The 16,544-nt window shown below is 41.2% G+C and overlaps 1 protein-coding gene across 1 annotated transcript in view; it reads left to right on the top strand.

The window, feature by feature from the left end:
- The window catches only part of tmem128 (transmembrane protein 128), a 21,164-nt gene extending 6,791 nt beyond the window's left edge, over nt 1–14,373 (top strand). Inside the window, exons 3-5 of the mRNA XM_037679238.1 lie at nt 5,112–5,273; nt 10,676–10,785; nt 13,964–14,373. Coding sequence (XP_037535166.1) covers nt 5,112–5,273; nt 10,676–10,775 — 262 coding nt within the window. The 3' untranslated portion in view covers nt 10,776–10,785; nt 13,964–14,373. The remainder of the gene's footprint in view (nt 1–5,111; nt 5,274–10,675; nt 10,786–13,963) is intronic.
- Nucleotides 14,374–16,544: the final 2,171 nt, after the last annotated feature.

Here is a 16,544-nt window from a genome sequence, read left to right as displayed (position 1 = left end):
TGGGGTTGCATGAGCGCTTGTGGCATGGGCAGCTTGCATGTCTGGAAAGGCACCATTAATGCAGAGAACTATGTTCAGGTTCTAGAACAACATATGCTCCCATCTAGACGTCATCTCTTTCAGGGAAGACCCTGCATTTTTCAACACGATAATGCCAGACCACATTCTGCAGCAATCACAACATCATGGCTACGTAGGAGAAGGATCCAGGTACTGAAATGTCCAGCTTGCAGTCCAGATCTTTCACCTATAGAGAACATTTGGTGCATCATAAAGAGGAAGGTGCGACAAAGAAGGCCCAAGACGATTGAACAGTTAGAGGCCTGTATTAGACATGAATGGGAGAGCGTTCCTATTTCTAAACTTGAGAAACTGGTCTCCTCTGTCCCCAGACGTCTGTTGAGTGTTGTAAGAAGGGGGGATGCCACACAGTGGTAAAAATGGACTTGTCCCAACTTTTTTGGGATTTGTTGACGCCATGAAATTTGGAAAAAACAGATTTTTCCCTTAAAATGATACATTCTCTCAGTTTAAACTGTTGATCTGTGATTTGTGTTCTATTCTGAATAAAATATTAGATGTTGGCACCTCCACATCATTACATTCAGTTTTTATTCTCAATTTGTTTAGTGTCCCAACTTTTTTGGAATCTGGTTTTTAGAAATAATATCAAATGAAAACTATTCAGTTTTAACAATTCAAGGAAATGAGGTCAGTTTGTCCTCAAGTAGTCTAAGCTGAAAATCAAGGTCCTAGAGTCTGGAGGAAGAGTGGAGAGACCCAGAGAGACCCACAAATTTCACAAAGTGAAACTCATAAATTACATAGATTCATTACTCACAGTGAAATATTTCAAGCCATTATTTCTTGTAATTTTGATGATTATGTTTTACAAATAATTAAAAAACAACATTCAGTGTCTCTTAAAATTAGAATATTCCACTGCCAGCTTTCAGTACCTTTGGCAGAGTGGGCATGAGCCAAGTCCTCTGGAAAATGAAATCAGCTTCTCCGTAAAGCTCGTCAGCATGAGGAAGCATGAAGTTTTTAAAATGTCCTGGTAGATGCTGCACTGACCCAGGACTTCAGAAAACACAGTGGACCAACACCAGCAGAGGACATGGACCCAAACCGTCACGGACAGTGGAAACATCACTTAAAGCAACGTGGATTCTGTTCCTCTCCACTCTTCCTCCAGACTCTGGGACCTTGATTTCCAAATTACATTAAAAATTACTTTCATCTGAAAAGAGGACATTGGACCACTGAGCAACAATCCAGTTCTTTTTGTCATCAGCAGGTAAGACGCTTCTGACATTTCTGGTTCAGGAGTGGCTGGACTTGAGGAATGAGACATTTGTAGCTCATGTTTAGGAGTTAATCAGTTGATTAGGGTGTGACACCATGAGTTTACCATATTGAACCTCTTCACAATATTCTAATTTTCTGAGATGCTTAATTTCAATTTTCCATTGTCTGTTAGCCATAATCTATCAAAATTACAAGAAATAAAGTCTGGGAATATTTCACTGTGTAATGAATCTATGTAAAATACAAGTTTCACTTTCTGAAATGAGTGACAAAAAACATTGAATTTTTTCAAATTTTCAGTCACCATGATGCATGTTAAAGTTCATGACAGAACATGGGACATGGAAAAGACAGAACATGCATGGATTTCTTTGGAGTGGTTGCCAGACGTAAGACTACTCAAAAATATATGGCGACATGGTTTAGATTTGTAAAGTTGCATCTGAACAAACAAGACTTCTTGTTTTCCAGGACATCCTTGTAAAAGAGATTGATGCTCTCAATGGATTTCTTCCTGGTAAAATAAAAATATAAAAAAACTAACAAAAAACAAACAAACTTCTGGGTCATTGACTTTTAGATGATCTTAGTGGAGATGTAAAAGGACAATAAAATTCCAAGCCACATGGTGGGGGACTGATGATTTAAACTTGCTTTACAGCCACATCATCTGAGGACCTTGCAGTAATTGAGTTAACTATAAACTCTTCTGTATAACAAAGTGAACTAAAGTCTAATGGGAAGCGATCTGTCCAACAGCTGCAGCTCAGTCAGAACTTGGTCAGGGAACAGGATGATGATCTAACGCCACAAATCTAAAATAAAATCTCCAAACAAAAGGTGTTGCAATGACTCACTTAAAATTCACACTTCAACCCAACTGCAAGGCTGTAGTATCTTTGGAAAGCTGTGCTCAAATACACTGCATCCAGAAAGCATTCACTGTGCTACACTTTCCCCACATTTTGTTATCTTACAGCGTTATTCCAAATTGTATTAAATTAATCTTTCCTCAAAATTCTACACACAATACCTCATTATAACATGTGAAAAAAGATCAAAGTTCATACCATACCAGCTTTATTTATAGAGCACTTTAAACACCCACAGGACCAAAGTGCTGTACAGTACACATAATAAAACAATCATACAATCAGATAATAAAAGCCATTTAAAATGATTAAAAGTCAACATCTCAGATGGTGTCAAAGGCCAGGAAGAAGAGATGGGTTTTAAGAAGGGATTTAAAATCAGACAGAAGAGGCCTGTCTGATGTTCAATGGAAGGTCGTTCCACAGTTTAGTTGCTGCCACAGTAAAAGCACGGTCTCCTCTGAGCTTACGCTTTGTCTTCGGCACACTCAGAAGAAACTGATCACATGACCTGAGGGATCGAGAGGGTGTAGCAACTTGGACAGAGAGGGTAGGGCAAGTCCATTAAGAGCTTTAAAAAACAAATAAAATCATTTAAAAATGAATCCTAAAATGTACGGGCAGCCAGTGCAGGGAGGCTCAAACGGGAAATGTGGTCAAACTTTCGTGTGCCAGGTAAAAGCCGTGCAGCAGCATTCTGTACCTTCTGAAGCTGAGAGATACATGAGTCACCGATTCTCGTATAGAGTGCAGCTGAGAAAGAATCAGCTTCACTTTAGCTGCCTCAGATGGAAAAAAAACTAGTTTTAACAACGGCTCTGTGATTTTCTAGTTTTAGTCCAGCATCGACTTTGACCCTCAGATTTGTAACATTTGGCCTGATGTACTGGGGCAAGGAACCAACATCTACATTGGGAGTCTCAATGGAGCTTCCAAAGACCATCACCTGATCAGTGATGTGATCAGTGTATAACACTGATGTTACACATGTTATGTGTAACACAATATACATGTCTACACATGATATACACATGTATGTGTATATCATGTATGTGTACACATGATATACACAGGAATGTTACACGGTGTTATAAAGCCACTTTGTGTCTCCATAACACTGATCACTGATCACAGTCCATTATCCATCAGACTGTCACCTCATTGAACTTTAAGAAGTTCACAGCCATCCGTTTTTATGTCCTCCAGACCATCCAGCCTGATGGACCTTGAGAAGTACTGTAAAGAAGAATGGGACAAACTGCTTAAAGATGGTGTGCTAAGCTTGTGGCATCATATTCAAAAAGACTTGAGGCTGTAATTGCTGCCAGAGTCAGAGATTCTTTATTGCCATTCTCACCACGTGGTACATGTGGTGGAGCGAAATTATGTACACAGGGTCCCAGTTACATCCAACAATAAAATGTAAAAGAAAAACAGTAATAGCATCTAAGATATGAACTAAGAAAAACATCAACTAAAAATACACTAAGCACTAATAACATAAAAAAACATTACCTTGAACAGCAGTAGAACATGAGCATGAGTCTGTGTGAGCAGATGAGCACGCATGAACACGGCAACATGAAACAGATCATCAGCAACACAATGTGATTTGTCACAGTGATTATTCTGGTTAGAGATTCATGCATCTAACAGCCTCAGGGTAGAAGCTGTTCCTCAGTCTAGTGGTTCTACACTTAATGCTCCTAAACCTCCTTCCTGAGGGGAGCGGGGCAAAAAGTGTGTGTGCTGGGTGAGTGGGGTCCTTCATGATGCAGGTGGCCCTCTTCTTGCATCTGGAGGTGTGGATGTCTGATGGTGGGGAGACTGACTCCAACAGTCTTCTGTGCAGCCTTCACCACTCTCCGCAAAGCTTTTCTTTCTGCAGCTGTGCAGCCTCCATGCCACATGTTGATGCTGGAGCACAGGATGCTGTAGAAGGAGGTGAGGACTGAGCTTCCCAGACCAGCTCGCCTCAGCTGCCTGGGGAAGTAGAGTCTCTGATGAGCTTTCTTGATCAGGCTGGTGGTGTTGTTGCCCCAGCTGAGGTTGTCATTCATGTGTACACCACTTCCACTGCAGATCCTCTTATGTTCAGTGGGGAGTAGGTGTGTTTGTTCCTTCTGAAGTCCACAATCAGTCATCGGAGCCAAATGTGGATCAACAAAGTTATAAGCAAAGGCTGTGAATACTTATGTAAATGTGATTTCTTAGTTTTCTATTTTTAATAAATCTGCAAAAATTTCAATCTTTTTTTTGACATTGTCATAATGGGGTATTGTGTGTAGAATTTTGAAGAAACATTCATTTAATACAGTTTGAAATAAGGTTGTAACGTAACAAAGTGTGCAAAGAGTGAATTGCTGTGAATACTTTCTGGATGCACTGTAAATGTCATCATATATCAATGAACAAAAGTTCCCATAATGTTGTGGGACCTTATTAGGTTTCCACAACAATGTGGAGTCTAACAAGGTCATTTGGAAGATGATTACGCAACTCAGCAGGCAAAGGTGGTTCTACAGGCTTGTCGCACTCTATTTTTATTTTTGATTTTTTGTAATAAAATTTGTGTATACAGTGGCATAGCTTGTTTATCTAACATTGCATTTACTTTTTTAAACACCAATTTTTGTCATGGTCTGTAAAACTTCTGTGTGCTTTTATTGTGATTATTGGGTGTAAATGTCACGTACAAACAGAATAAAAGCTCAAAGAAGGTCTTTGTTGGCTCAAGAGGTGCATTGTTGTGGTCATTGTCGCTGAGGTTTTTGTTGTCTTTTCTTATTAAAATTCTAGAACAGTACATTTGATACAAAGAAAAGCACTGATATGTGATACCTTTAGGAGGCTTGTGACGTGATACCCTTTATTTTTCTGCTGACCATCTACAGCTGCTGCAATAAATGAATCTTTCTGCTCTTCCAGCTGGTGGTTTAATGTTGGTCTGATACTCCTTGGGATCAGCTTATCTCTGGCAATGTTTTGCATTGTGTACCTGGAGTGGTTCAAAGGCATCAAGCACTATGACCAAGAATATCCTGCCATTCCTCCCATTACCACTGCGGCCTTTATCGCTGCATCATGCAGGTAAAGTACCAACACAAACATCTTTTTCCACCATTACAACAACTTGGCAATGAGGAAACATGATCTCATCTGTTCAGCTAAGTGAGTGGTAGTCGAGAGAAAGCGACACTTGATAGGCTTATAGACCAAGTACAAAAATGGCTTGCTTTAGAAGTTTCAAAGAACATAATTCATGACCTACTTGACTATACCTGCACCTCTCATTACTTTTTACTGCAGCTACAGATCACCCAAAATCAAATCTGCACAGCTGATTATGTACAAGCTGGCAGGTCTTCAAGTCCTTGCATTGGATCTGAACAATCCATGCTTGCTTTAGTTTGAGTACTTTGGATAGTAAACTGCCTCCTTTCTGTTGTGGCAGTTAGCAAGATGCAGGTAAATAAATTGTGCACCGCTCCTAGAGGGAGCTGTGATTAATGCACTCTTTGTGTGACTCCCTGTACCTGTCCCTGACATCAGTACAATGATAATTCAGTAAAAATTCATGTACTTTGCAAGTGTCATATTTTGAAAATACAGTTTTTGACAAGCATTTTCATTAGGACTTTTGCATTGATTCTGTCAATTTAGTTTTTCTAGTTTGCCTGTTGTTACCAATCATGCCATTTTAAGAAGGTCCATAAGTTGGACATTTCAAACCTTATAACCTTGACAGTGCGATTGTTCACTGGTAAAAATGTGATTATAGTTATAAAACCCCTAAAGCTTGAGACTGAAAGGGTGTTGTAGCCTTAAAACATATAATACAGGAAGTTCTTTGCACAGTACAAACTAACTTCAATATGCAGTTCTATTTCATATAGGCTTCGCCCTTTAAGGCTATCGCTAGTGGGTTTATCCCTTCGTGCGCAGTGCAGCACTGAAAACTTTAGTCCACGCCCATCTGCTGTGTGGGCCTCACCCCGGGTCTGAATAAATTACGGTGAGACCGGGTAATCGGCTCCCATTTTTTCTTCAGCCAGCTAGCTAGCACTGTCAGAAGAACGAAGAAGGAAAAGATGTCCAGCTTTGACCGGCACAACTTTTGCTAAGGATGCCTGCGTCTCTGCCACGCCAAGCTCCTGCTGTCCCGGTGAGCTCTTCCTTCCCGAGGAGAAGCAGAGACGAGCAGCCTTGTTCAAGGTAAGTGCCGAGGAGTGTTTCTGCGTGGCGGGCCGCTACCGGCTGGACGACGCCACCGCCTTTTCTAACGTTTTTTCCTTGCGGTGAATCGGATGATTCCCTCAAAAAAGGCGATGCGGGCAGCAGCTCCGCTGAGTTCTTTGACTCAGAGTCACACAGTGAATCGAATGACTCCTCAGAGAAAGATGATGCTGGAAACAACCTCGCTGCCCCTTCCCTCCTGGAGAGCGTAGTGACGGAAGAAGAACGACTGAGTGGATGCTCAGCCACCTCGGGTGTTCCTTCGTCGGCGACTACACTGCTCCCAGCCATCGGTGCCCTCCTCTCGGAGCTGCCCGGCATAATCCAGGAGGCTGCTGACACAAAGGTACTTTTCTGTCCCTCGCCTCTCTCCACCTCCACCCTGATCGGATGATCTGGCGGAAAGGTTTGGCTTTGCCCCGGCTCGTCGCCCTGATCCCATCTGGCCTCGCTGTCCAGCTGTGACATCACACTGGAACGAGGCTGCATCTGGGCCCGGCAAACTGAAGACATCCATTTCCACCTTCGCCTCCATCTCCAGAGTGGAGGGTTTTACCGATTTGTGTCCCCCCCCCCCTGCAGCTCAGCTCCGTCGTGTCAAACCCTGCAGCGTAGTGACAATTCTGCCTGTCATGCGACTCCTGAGACCATGTCAGCGGCCCACATCGTGGTTCCGCTGGGCCTACTTCACATGAGACGCCTTCAGAGATGGTTCGCCCGCCTGTGCATAGATCCTATGCGCCAGAAGAGGCGGATCATCTTTGTGCCCCATTCCGTGAGAACCAATCTGAATCACTGGGGAAACCCCGTCATTTTGTCAGAGGGAGTTCCCATCAGCAGGCCTACGTCACATGTCTCAATTTTCACAGACGCATTCCTGTCAAGCTGGGAGGAATGTGTCTGTCCCAAGCAGTGGTAGCACAGTGGCTGGACCACATGCCACTTCACATAAATGTGCTAGAATGTTTCATGGTCTGAAACGTGACTCAGCACTTTGCCCCTGCTGCGGGATCAGCATATTCTGATCCACACAGACAACAAGGTGACGGCAGTTTACATAAACCGTCAGGGAGATAGATGTGCATTCAGCCCAACTGTTGCGCATCGCGAAACAGCTGTTGTGTTGGGCACAGAAAAACCTGCTCTCCATCACAGCAGTGTACATTCCCAGCATCCTGAACAAGTGAGCGCTCTCCTCCAGGCAGGAAGAGCAATCAGGAGTTACCCAGAAATAGGTCAGCATCTTTGGGTCTGTCCGCTGAACGGATCCGTTTAGAAAAAATGGCCTCCCACAGGATGTGGTGTGTACGTTTCAGGGCGCACGAGCTGCTTCCACCACAACGCTGTACACATCAAGTGGATAGTTTTTCAGCGCCCGTGCTCAGAGGAAGACGTGGAGGCCATTTCATGTCCACTGGGTGGCATGCTGTCATTTGAATAGCAACCGTTGGACAGAAATTTAGCTATTTCTTCTTGTCATGAGGTTTTTCAGTGACAGAACAGTTCCTAACCACCCGTTGATGAAGCGTTTCCTGAAAGGTGTACAGAGACACAGACTGGTGTCACGTCCACCAGCTTCACAGTGAGACCTAATGATGGTCCTGCACGCTCTGATCAAAGCTCATTCTGAGCTTTTAGATCAGGTTTTACTTAAATTTCTGTCATTTAAAACAGCCCTGCTGTTAGTTCTGATGTCGGCAAAGAGAGTGAGTGTTTGTTTGCTCTCTCTGTTGCTCCTTCATGTCAAAATTCAAGCTGATGGCAGTTCAGCTGTATTGCGTTTTAACCCTGCTCTGAAAAGCATCACAAGCTCATTCAGATAGAGAGTGATAACCTTGGATGGGTTTTATCCTCTTCCTCATAATTCTGAGGAGGAAGCGACATCTCACCTCCTTCTGTTCCTTGCACGCGTTTTCATGTTACGTGGCGCACACGGCCGCACTGCGCCGCTTTCAGCGTCTGTTCGTGCATTACAGGGACGGCTCTTCAGGACGTCCTCTATCCACCCAGCGCTTCTCACACTGGTTGTGTCTGGTTATTTCTGAAGTTTACAGTTCATCTGGACTGGATCCTCCAGAGAATCTCAGCGCATTCCACCAGAGGGTTTTCATCCTCCAAGGCTCTGCATGGAGGGATGATAGTGGAGGATATTTGTATGGCGGCTGCCTGGTCATCACCATGTTCAATTATTCGTTTTTATCTACGTGATGTTTCTACTTTCTCCACGACCCATTCTGTTCTCAGGGTTATGACAGAATGATTATTTGTTTCATGGAGCCTCACTTTTAAGCTCACACCTGCCTGCATGCAGTCGCAGTGTGAGATATTTATTATCAGCCACAAGTTCATGACTGCTGATTTTATTGTTATTAATCCGTTCATCCTGAGGAGCTGTTGGTCTGCTCTGTTCATCATTACACTGTTACAATTCGTATCCTCCGTTGTTCCTATTCACAGCAGCAGGTCTGCTATCTCAGCCTTTTTCCTCACCAGAGATCTTCTCCGGTGCGCTCCTGCACATGGAGCACGCAATTACGCAGCACGTAATTACGCACACAGAAGGTTGAGTGATGAAATGTTTTTTTGTGCAAGCAGGTGCTTCATGTTGTGTCTGAGTGGACCCAGTGAGGCATATAGACTACATCCTGCTTCGCCTTTAACCCACTAGCGATAGCTTAAAGGGCGAAGCCTATACGAAATAGAACATTGGTTACGTACTGTAACCCCAGATTCTATGAGTATAGATGCAGCCCTTTAAGCTCTGGGCCTCACTGGTTAATAAATGGCTGAAGAAAAAAGCTATTTGGGAGCCGATTACCTGGTCTCACCATAATTTATACAGACTGGGGGTCAGGCCCACACAGCAGGTGGGAGTGGACTCAAGTTTTCAGTGCTGCGCTGCGCGCGAAGGGATAAACCCGCTAGCGATAGCCTTAAAGGGCTGCGCCTATACTCATAGAATCTGGGGTTACAGTACGTAACCAACGTTTTTATTTGTCAGACTGACAGATTTCTGCCTCAGAATGATTTTATTTTATTCAAAGGGAATTTAGTTTAAAGTTTTCTGCTCATGCACACATTTTAATACAATTTATATTTCATATTTGATCACTTGTTGAATTACATTTATCACAGAACATTGGGGGAGTAGTGGCGCCAAGGTTAGAGAAGGTGGGCCTGTGATTGGAAGGTTGCCGGTTCGACTCCTTGGACCGACGACATCAAAATGTGGGTGGGAAAGGCGAAGCACACACACCTGCTTCCACCCTTATTTGTTGCACTCTGGGCCCTTGAGCAAGGCCCGTAACCCCCATCATCTGCTCCCCCGGTGCCCTAGATGGCAGCTCTGCTCCACACAGAGGGCAGTGGTAGCTCGGTGGTCTGTGGTTGTGTTAGGAAGAGCATCCAGCATATAAACAATTGCCAAGTCTTCATGCAAGTTACTTTGTTGTGGTGACCCCTGAGGAAGGGAGCAGCTGAAAGAAGAAGGAAAAAAGAAAGGGAAAAAAAAATAAAAATTACATACACCACAATGTGATTCTAAATATAAACAAGCTCAGCACATTTAAATATCCAATACCTTCTTACATGAGGGAGTGGTGGTGCAGAGGTTAGAGAGGGTGGGTTTGTGATTGGAGGGTCACCAGTCAACCCCTGGTTCAGCTAACATTAAAATGTGGGTGGGAAAGGTGAAACATCCACACCTGCCTCCATCCTCATTTGCCCTACTCTGGGCCCATGAGCAAGGCCCTTAACCCCCCACAGCTGCTCCCCGGGTGCCCTAAATGGCAGCTTTCTGCCTCACATGTGCATTGGGAAAAATGTAGAGAATTAATTTCCCCATTGGGGATTAATAGAGTACAATTAAAAAAAAAAAGTTGTAATCTTATGTAGAATTGAAATTTTCAGATTTTATGATGAACTACAAACTCTACAAACGTGTTTTGGTGTTAATATTTTAATCCAAGAGCTAAAGAGGCAGATACCATGAGTCACAACGAGAAAGAGAGACACTCGGGCTTTGTGCTGTCCCGTGGCTGGGCCCTCTCTGCTAGCAGGAGTTTCGTCCTGCTCACCAGTTGGACATGTTTGTACGTCAGTGATGATGCTCTGGACGCATTAACACTTAATACAGTGTTAATGCGTTGATGTATCAGCTTTGGCGTCCATCCTGACTGTAGTGAATTGGTCACATGTGAACAACTTTACTAGGTCATATCTGTACGTGTTTTTAACTGTATGTTTTTTTTCTGCAGCTTTAACATTGCACTGTGGCCTGTGTGGTCCTTCTTCACTCCACTCATTCTCTTCACACAGTTCATGGGTGTGATCATGTTCATCTCTTTGCTTGGATGAATGAATAAAGGTGAGCGTGTACACCTTTTTAAAATTCCTCAATGAGTTATGTAATTCAAGCAAAATGTTCACTCTTTGTTGCTTTAATGTTTTATGTTTAGTTGGTTGTAAATTGTTAAAGTGAATGAGTTTTTCAGTTTTTTATTTTTTGAGTGCTAAAGGTGTGTTAACTCCACGAGTTTTCTAAAGATGGAAGTTAAGTTCAAAGATTTATTGTTAGTGGTTAGTGGGAACAGTTTTTCTTTACGTAATTCTTTGTGAGGAGCATGGAGCCCTAGGCGTGACTGAGGGATGAGAGTGGCTTTTAACTTTGAGTAATCTTTGTGATTTATATTGGAGCAGACAGTTGAATACTGGGTGGATGCATAGAAGGTAAACTAACAAACTGGCAACAAGTGGTGAGGAGACTGGTTTTAGATATCCGGTAGATTGAATAATGAATCACAGTAGGGCAGAGCAGACGGAGGGAGATCTGGCTGTCACGCCAGGAAACGTACGCAGCAAAGAATACAGCTGGTGGACAACGGGCTGCCAAACTATCACAGTACCTCCTCAACGGGATCCTCTATGTTCCCCAAGCTGGTTTGGGGGAGCTCTTCAGTAAGTCAGTGGTTCCCTTATAAAGCAATGACGCAGTTTGGTTCTTGGTCACACTCAATCAGGAGCACAGTTTTTACTTTGGCCACAATGAACAGTTACATTCCTAAAGTCTACGTCTTTCATTGAAAGATCTTTCCTGGTGGATTTCCTTCCATTCCCAGAAGTCTTCATCTCAGAGGATTGAGTAGATGGGAGAGTCGGTTGGGAGGTGTCTCTGCAGCAACTTGATTTCTGTCTGAGGTGTTCTCTCGCGCAATCACAGTAGTCCCTCGTTTATCGTGAGGGTTACGTTTCGACGCACACACCCCCCCCGCCCCCCCCAGCCGCCCACTGCGAAGTAGAAACACGATATTTTAGTATCTATATATATATATATATATATATATATATATATATATATATATATATATTTGAATGCTTTAGAAACTCTTCCCACACTCTTGCAATGTTCTAAACTCGTAAACCTACATCATTTTAATAACATACATATATGTACTGCACAGTAGCTAACGAGTCCATATCTGGATGAAAAAAGTCCAGGTGAGCTCTGGAGAAAACACTGGACCACTGAGCAACGCCTCCCAGCTCGAGAGGCCTCATGGGCCGGCAAGTAGCATTCAGATGGATCGATGAAGCTGGAAATCTGGTTCTGGTCCAATTCCCTGTCGGTTCCATACGGCTCTCTGCATCCACAGAGCGCCGAAGTATGAATTAGGAGGACCGAAGTTTTTTTTTGGATCAGATCAAAACTTTCCCTCCATTTCAGCAGAAAGCAACACCTCGATGCACTGTTGGCTTCTGGGTAATGTAGTCCTTTTGAGGGGCAATATAGTGTAGGCTTATTATTGAGAGAAAACAACTAAATGGCGGCTGTCAGAAATGTTTTTCTTTAACTTTTTACTGTTTCCCGTACTGTCCCAATCATGTGCGTAATACTAAAGTTGACAGTCGTGTGTCATGTAGTCGTTTTTTCTCCTGTACAATATTATTTTGAAAAACCACGAAAGAATGAGTCCACAAAAGTCGAACTGCAAAGTAGCAAATGACTACTGTATCCAATGCAATGTTGAGTGAAATCAGAAAGGAGTGTACAAAAAAAACTTTACTGAAAGCTTATTCTTCCAATGTTAGAACTCAAAAGGCATGTTAGTAATTAAAATGACTGGAAAATTACAGAGATTTTATTCACAGCACAAACCAATTTAAAAACAAAAATACATTTACTTTATTTTACTTTAATTAGTTTTATTTAATGTTGACGGCTCTGCTGCCCCTGACCAAACATTCCTTGTCTGAGGTGAGGCAGAGCGATGAAAATGGCTCAAAACTTTCTAGTAATCCTCTGTGATTTTGAGTACAGTGCTAATACTGGGTGGATGCGCACAAGATGAATTGATAACCTTGCTAAGTGTGAAAAAAGACTGATCTGGTAGATGGGATAATGAGTCACTGTTGTGCAAGGTGGATCAGAGGGATCTAACCTGCCACACCTAGAAACACATATAAACACAGAGGAGCAAAATAACACAGCAGGAAGGAAGGGTTACCAAACTCAGAGCATTAAGTGGTTGTCAGTGTCCTGCTTGCATCAGAAACAACTCATCTGTGCAGCTAGCCACTGCTTTTTGTCTTCAACTGAAACAATGCAAGCTTTAAAAGTTTCAAGTAAACATTACAAAATGATTATTAAAACAGTCCACCTGGAAAGTTTCAAGTACTTCATGCTTCACTCTACTGACAAGTATTTTCACGATGCTGATTTTATTTTCCAGCAGGGCTTGGCACCTGCCCACACTCCCTAAAGTACCAAAATCTAGTTTGAGGACTTTGGTATCATTGTGCTTGACTGGTCAGCAAACGGGCCTGACCCAATCCCCAGAGAAACTCTGTGGGGTTTTGTCAAGAGGTAGATGAGACACCAGACCAAAATGCAGATGAGCTGAAGGCCATTATCAATACAACCGGGGTTTCCATAACACTGTGACTGTGCCATAGATGTAATAATTTATGCAAAAACTATATTTAAATTATTACTCTGTTCTGACCAGCAATAAACAAAATTTATTGTACTTGGAAAATGTAAAGACATTTGACATTTGATGGTGCAATTCCTGGAAACTATGTGAAACTATATACATTTCAATATTTGAAATCAAAACATGGTACTATTAATATTAATAATGGTACTTTTATAATGCTGAACCTTAATGTGGCATTATTGTAATTTTCCATTTAATTGAAATATTCATCCGGAGATGTTTAGGTTAAGAACGTGCACTGACTGTCTTCACAGCTGGATCAGTGGTATGATGGTGATACATGTGCCTTACCCAAAAAAATAAAATAACATGTTGGCGTGCACTAACAAGTGTTCCCTAAATCTTTCACTACTCATAAAATAGTGCTCCAAATTTCAATCGTATCTATTTGCAATGTTATCATTTATCTTTATTACTTTGTGTTTTCTCAGCTTCTCTTCCCTCAAACCTTTATGGCTTGGACTGGCTCGGATCAGAACTCTTGGATTATTGGCGTTGTATGCTAAAGTTATTATTCTGCTTGTTTCTTTTTTTTTATTATTATTTCAGTGTTTTTCCAAAGGAAGAATTGGAAACATTTGAGAGGACAGCATCAGGCCTGTCCTAAAGAGCTTCAGCTGATGTCCTGGTCCACAACAGCTTCAGTGTGGACTCCTTGTCATTGCGGACCTGTTTCACCAACACACTCCGATGCTGTCCCTTTTAGATTCTTCAGGGACCAAGTACCAGACACGGGTGTAACAAAGCCTTCCCCACCTCAGAAACAGGTCCATGTCAACGTTCAGAAGCCTAACCATCACTCACAGCTTTACAAGTGCTTTTAATGTGACACAGTTTTTAAGTGCTACTTTTTGTGTTTGCTATACATTTTTTTAAGTATTTTGACTTGGCAGCAAAGTATTTAACAATGTGAGAAAGTTAACATATATTTTTTTTAAATTTAGGTATTTTCTTAGTTTGGTGTGTGTAATCTTAGGACATTTGTCCATTATATTTCCCGTATTAATGTTTTTTTCTTAATAAATTGCAACTTTTACAGTATATGTATTTTCTGTGAATGTATGAACTTGCAGGCTAAGTCTTAGACTACAGTGCACCCATTAGTCTCCATCTGTTTCACAAATAGTTGTGGTAAATGAATCAACCGATGGGATTTCTTCACTACCCAAAGTCCACTTTACAAGATCATGCATTTGTCAAGTTTGATGGAGCGTTTTTCAGATGCAGACGAAGGCAAGGAGTTTAAAATGATCAAATTTCAACTTTATTAACAAACTTTTTAAAAAGCTAACGAGGCAGCATACTAGAAAAACTAAATAGGATTACATTTTTTTTACAGAAAACATCATAATGCTCAAAATGGACTGAAACCTGATCTCAAACATAAACCACCATCAAATAATAATCAAATTGCACCAATCCTCACATCTTTACCCATTCACGTTCAATGTTGGCCAAAATTGTGGCCTTTTTTTTTACAGGCCAAGAAAAATAAAGAAAAAGTCCCAAAATGATCTTTAGAACAAATTGAAATCGCTAAGCAAGTTGGATATTATATAAACTTGTTAAATTCAATTTGAGGTTCTAAAAATATATCTTGACTGGAAATAGCTGAGAAAGATTAGACAAGAAAACAAAGAATAAATACATGGAGAGACATGGCTGATAGAATTCTGCTCATAGGCTCTTACAAATAGATTTTCTGTAAACAACAGTACAAAACGTAAAAACCTACTCTGATGTATTTTTCTGGAGTAAACTATCACTTTGAATAAACTAAATATCTTAATACTCTGTAATTGACAGCTTAAAAATGGTGATTTTTTGTTGTTGCCTCACTCTGAGTATATGGTTTCACTGAGACTTTGAGTCATTCACCTCCTTAACCTGTTTACGATTTTGATCGAAGCAGCCACAGCCTTTCAAAAGGTTGCTCAAAGACTCAGATTTTCTTACATCTTACGGTAAGTTTTAAGTTAACCCAGAAGCATTCAAGAGGAAGAGGAAGAAGGAAGATTCTGTGGTCTTAAAGTCTTTTTCCCAAGAGAGTCTCACTGACTGGATGATGTCTTCAGCCTCTTTTTTTATTTGTGCACTTTGTACAGGTGCTGAGGTGCATCTAAAAATATTAGACAATTGCTTTGTCAATCATTTCAGAAAGTGAAACTCAGATTTATCGCACATGGAGTGAAATATTTCAGGCCTTAATTTCTTGTAATTTTGATTATCATGGCATACACATTAACTTCGAAGTGAAGAAAAAAAGTCACTGAGTGCACAAAACTGCAGCTGAAATGGTAAAAGGTTTCTAATTATTCTAAATGTATGCAAATTAGCTTTTGCTACTCGGCTTACCATCTTAAAAATGACCCAATCACCAGGACATGAAACAGGAAAAGCATTTACCAGTATGTAGAGACTAAAATGAAGAGGACCCAGAACTGAGCCTTGTGGTACACCTGTGTTCATTTTAAGACTGGATGATTTCTCAACAGAAATAACGGCTCACTGCTCACAATTGGCAAAATTTAAATCGCTGTAAACTTGTCTTGGAAAATTTAAGCTTTGATTTTTTTTTTTTTTTTATTAAAATATGATTTGGTGTGTCAAATGCCTTTTTAAGATCTAAAATACTGCGCCAAGTACTTTACGCTGATCAAATGATTTGATCTGTTCAATAAAGTATCAAGTAACCTTCTCTGTGGAGTGATGGGCACGATAAACAAACTGTAAAGAATTTAAGAAATTATTTGCTTTGACGTGCTTCATTAATTGATGAGCCACCACCCTCTCCAACATTTTAAACCCAGACAAAATGTTTATGGGTCTATGTTTACATGCCAAATCAGGTGCCCCAGATTTGAAAATGGGCATAATTACCTTCCATCATTGGATGATTAGATGAAAAAACATGAAGAGAGTCACTCAGACACTGACATGGTTGTCTACAAAAGTTTAAAAAATAATTTTACCAAAGATTTAAGGGATGCAAAAGCTGAATTTTATATATCTGCAATTAGAGATAATTCAGTGTTCTGCCATTTGGAAGCAAATAAATAGTATCTATATATATATATATATATATATATACATATATATACATATATATATATATATATATACACACACA

The sequence above is a fragment of the Nematolebias whitei genome, chromosome 7 (genome assembly GCF_014905685.2).
Source record: "Nematolebias whitei isolate Nwh7 chromosome 7, NemWhi1, whole genome shotgun sequence".
NCBI lineage: Eukaryota > Metazoa > Chordata > Actinopteri > Cyprinodontiformes > Rivulidae > Nematolebias > Nematolebias whitei.
This window is presented reverse-complemented; position numbering and strand designations above follow the sequence as displayed.